Below are 4,626 nucleotides of genomic sequence, written 5' to 3'. Positions count from 1 at the left end.
GCCTCCGGCGGCGGCGAGCCGCGGGCACCAGCCCTGGCCTAGTTACCCGGCGCCAGTGCCAGCGGCCGCCAGCTGCGGCCTGGGGTGGCCTCGGGGCCCTGTTGCTCTGGCTGGAGGCTCCGGTAGGTCTGGCGGGAAGACCAGACCGTGGCCTCCCAGAACGAGGGACATCTGCGATGCTGCCCGGGTGCGTTAGTGCTCGGGCCTGACCGTGCCAAATTGGCCCCTCGGTCCTCTGAGGACTAGTTGTGTAGGAGTTTGGGACTGTTTCCGCCACATAGTTTTTCATTTTATAAAGGGTGTCTTTTACTCTCTTTCAGGGGAGTTGTGGTGCCCTTGGATCAATATTTGTTCTTTAGTTTCAACATCTTTAGAAGTATTAAAACCCTCCCTGTTAAATATTCTCCAGAAACGCAACCCTGGTCAGGACAGGAAATATTTTAGCCACCTCGGTGGTCGCCTACTTAGTCTGTGGCACTTCGCTCAAACCGCTTTGAAACACACCTACCAATTGTTTATGCTGCAGTTTGATTTCAAAGCCATAGTGGCATCTTGTTTTGTTTCCAAACCAGCTAAGGTGAATTGACTGTGAGCGGAGGGGAGGGGGAGGGGAACAAACGTCTGTGACGTCAATGGTCAATTAAGTCGAAATGCTGTGACTGGTTGTGTGATTTTGCTCAGTGGCACAATTCAGGGCCATGTTTTTCTCTTTCCATTCAGTTAGAGCTCCTCTAATCTGATCCAAGCAGTCGGAAGACACAGCTTTGGACTGAATGAGAATTAGGGATAGGGCAAAGAGGTATCACCTTTTTATAAGATTCCTTCCATCAGTTGTGGCCCAAATTGGAAAAGGCCAAGATGAATTTGGTCCATTTTGCTACCGCCAGACCTGAAATAAGAGAGGGTGGAGGTGCAGGAGGGTGGCAGCCAAACAGAGAAATAAAGAGTTGATGGTCTTTGCAGGGCGCTGGGAATACTTCTGAGCCTCCTGAAAAAAAAATACCTGTGGCTCCTGCCACCTTCCTGTGACCCCTTGGGCCTCTCCCTGCCTGATGGTCTGCTTTCACTTTCCACCTTTTCCCCCACTCCTGTTCTACATTTGAGTCTGGAGGTGTCTCTGGAGTGCCAACCTTGATGCAATTAACTCCTTACTGCCTCCTCCTTTCTGCTAAGAAAGCCCTGTTTCAGGCCTACCAGCTAACGAGGAGCTCTTTGGTGAGGTCAGTTTTATCGCAGGATGTATAATCCCAAACAGAACCGCACCTGGTTCAAAATTGGGAAAGGAGTATGTCAAGGCTGTGTATTGTCACCCTGCTTATTTAACTTATATGCAGAGTGCATCATGAGAAATGCTGGACTGGATGAAGCACAAGATTGGAATCAAGATTGCCAGGAGGAATACCAATAACCTCAGATATGCAGATGACAGCACCCTTATGGCAGACAGCGAGGAGGAACTAAAGAGCCTCTTGATGAAAGTGAAAGAGGAGAGTGAAAAAGCTGGCTTAAAACTCAACATTCAAAAAACTAAGATCACAGCATCCGATCCCATCACTTCATGGCAAATAGATGGGGAAACAATGGAAACAGTGACAGACTTTATTTTTCTTGGGCTCCAAAATCACTGTAGACAGTGACTGCAGCCATGAAATTACAAGATGCTTGCTCCTTGGAAGAAAAGCTATGACAAATTTAGACAGTGTTTTAAAAAGCAGAGACATTACTTTGCCAGCAAAGGTCTGTGTAGTCAAAGCTTTGGTTTTTCCAGTAGTCATGTATGGATGTGAGAGTTGAACCATAAAGAAGGCTGAGCATTGAAGACTTGAATATTTGGAACTGTGGTGCTGGGGAAGACTTGAGAGTCCCTTGGACTGCAAGGAGATCAAATCAGTCAATCATAAAGGAAATCAACCCTGAATCTTCCTTGAAAGGACTGATGCTGAAGCTGAAGCTGTAATACTTTGTCTACCTGATGCAAAGAGCGACTCATTGGAAAAGACCTTAATGCTGGGAACCGTAGAAGGCAGGAGGAGAAGGGGACAACAGAGGACGAGGTGGTTGGATGGCATCACTGACGCAATGGACATGAGTTTGAGCAAGGTCTGGGAGATGGTGAAGGCCAGGAATACCTGATGTGCTGCAGTCAATGGGGCTGCAAAGAGTCGGACAGGACTGAGCGAATGAACAACAACAACATAATCCCAAACAGCTCCAATAAGGTCTGCTTCAGAGCCACTCCTGCAGGGACACTGTGTGTGCCCATACATGCAGTCATTCCCTGTGCTCCCTAGTTATAGGTAGGGTCCCTTTGTATCTCCTGTCCAATGTGTGGTTCCCCTCCTTGACATTCCAAAATAGAGGTCTATCCACCTCTCCTCCAGTACCTCCAGTGCTGGAGAGCTCCTGGCTGAGCCCAGTTGCCTTTGGACTGTTATGACTGCCAGAAAAGTTCTCCCAATACTCCCAGCCCTTGACAACTGTTTCTCCCAGAATGATTCTTGTGATCCTTGCTTATGCTGTATGAAAAATAAATATAGGGGATTTCAATGCATTTTTACAGGGATTGTTTTTGCAGCAATATGTTTTAATGTATTTGTTTGATGCTTAAAAGTTGATATAACTGTTCTTCTCCCCCACCTCTCTCTCTTTTAATGATATATCGTAACCCTCGGTGTCCCAGATACCAGCAAAGAAAAACAGTTTATTTTGGCATTCTGTCTCGAATTTCTTCATGATTACAAACATGTGAGTAGAGGTCAACTGGTGTTTTTAACTTTGGTTCTTTGAAAGCTATCCTCATAAAATATTTTTTTTCAAATATGCATATATGTGTGTATAAGATCCACAGGAAAACTGTTCACAGTGATTACCTGTGTGATAGGATTAGGGATATTTGAGAGTTTATTGTTGATTTCTACCTTTTTAAAAAAATTTTCTAAATTTTCTTACAGTGAAAATATTTAATCAAACAAATACTCTCTTTGCAGACTTTTTTCTTCTAGAAGTAAAATTATGGTCTAAATTACATCTTGTGGACTGTATATAATATACACAAAAGTTCATTTTCTTATCTACATCATGGAGAGTCAGATCATATTTCCCACCTTGCTATGCATCTCACCCCCAACTTTTCCACAGGATTTATCAAGAGACTTACACAGAGTAGATGCTTGATCAGTAGATATTGACTTAATTTGTTTTACTGAAATCAGTCACTTTAAGTCAGCTTTATAAAATATGTATTTAAAAAGACCCAGTCAGAGGTCAGTCTTTCTAAAAAGTAATTTCCCGTATTTATTAATTGTAGCAGGGAGGGCTCGCTGTCCTTTCACCAAAAAGTTTTCACTCCCCTTCCGTGGGGGCTGGAGTTGTTGCAAAGAGACCATCCTGCCAGAAGACAAGCTCCCTACCCCGCCACCACCCAACTTCCTACAGTTCTATAAGGCCACATGCCTATGTTCTGGTCAATGGAATGTAGATGAAAGTGCTATGAGTCATTCCCAGATGGGGCTTTTAAAAGCTGCCTATCTAATAGTTAGTCTTTGCTGTCTTCCCTCATCTGCAGGCTGGTGAAGCCTCTCAGCCTGAGGACCCCACCCATGATTAACTTTATGTGAACGAGAAATAAACTTCCATTTGATTAAGCTGGTGAGATTGGGAGTTACTGTAACAGGAGCTGGTGTTACCTTAACTAATACAGCAGCAAGTCATTAACTCCTAGGAAATATTGAAAATGTTTTGCTGTAGTTAAAAAAAAGGACAAATGTGAGAAATTTGTGTCCTTAGCCTCATAAGAATTAAGCATGTCCAACCAGCTCCATTTTGTGCAAACTGATGTTTATATCCATATCTTAACAGAGAAGCCAAGAGAAGTTATAAACAAGGAAGTCGGGTAGCATTTATCTTCTGACTGCATTTAAAAGATGCCAAAATAATTGGTGGGAAAAAGGACAGTTTAGCCAATGTTTTCAGGTACAAAGAGTCAAACTAATTTTTTTTAAAAAGGACTTTTCCCCAGGGGTTATAAAGCCATCAGTTTCATCAATTTAGTTGAAAGTAACATGGATTCCACCATATAAATTATCTGTGAGATACCTGGCATACCCATCAATTAGGTGCAGGCAGAAACTGTCATGACAGCAAATGTGCCAGGTGAGAGGGACCTTTGCAGGTTGACTACTGGGATGTGCCTGAGGTCATTGCTATTAGGGGGTGTCTTTGAGTGATGCATAATGGCAGGAGCAGAGAATTTGGCTAAAGTGGAGCTGAAGAGTGGGTCCAATATGATGATTCAAAATGCACTTGGTTAATCCAGCATATTATTGTTAGTTTTATGACAGTACTTCAACATTATATGAATGTTATTAATACTTTGGCTGTTAAATAAGCATTGCCTCCTGCAGAAATAGTTAAGTGTAGTGGAGAATTTTGGAGAAGGCAATGGCACCCCACTCTAGTACTCTTGCCTGGAAAATCCCATGGATGGAGGAGCCTGGTAGGCTGCAGTCCATGGGGTCGCGAAGAGTCGGACACGACTGAGCGACTTCACTTTGACTTTTCACTTTCATGCATTGGAGAAGGAAATGACAACCCACTCCAGTGTTCTTGCCTGGAGAATCCCAGGGA

The 4,626-nt window shown here is 43.7% G+C and overlaps 1 protein-coding gene and 1 long non-coding RNA gene across 2 annotated transcripts in view; both read right to left on the bottom strand.

Annotated features, from left to right (window-relative positions):
• The window catches only part of RBP4 (retinol binding protein 4, plasma), a 6,890-nt gene extending 6,601 nt beyond the window's left edge, over positions 1-289 (bottom strand). The window contains exon 1 of the mRNA XM_010842215.1: positions 47-289. Coding sequence (XP_010840517.1) covers positions 47-289 — 243 coding nt within the window. The remainder of the gene's footprint in view (positions 1-46) is intronic.
• Positions 290-568: 279 nt separating this feature from the next.
• LOC104990194 overlaps positions 569-4,626 on the bottom strand; it is an 11,974-nt gene continuing 7,916 nt past the window's right edge. Inside the window, exon 3 of the long non-coding RNA XR_825483.1 lies at positions 569-889. This is a non-coding gene — a long non-coding RNA (uncharacterized LOC104990194). The remainder of the gene's footprint in view (positions 890-4,626) is intronic.

Source organism: Bison bison, unplaced genomic scaffold (genome assembly GCF_000754665.1).
Source record: "Bison bison bison isolate TAMUID 2011002044 unplaced genomic scaffold, Bison_UMD1.0 scf7180017864172, whole genome shotgun sequence".
In the NCBI taxonomy this organism is placed as follows: domain Eukaryota; kingdom Metazoa; phylum Chordata; class Mammalia; order Artiodactyla; family Bovidae; genus Bison; species Bison bison.
This window is presented reverse-complemented; position numbering and strand designations above follow the sequence as displayed.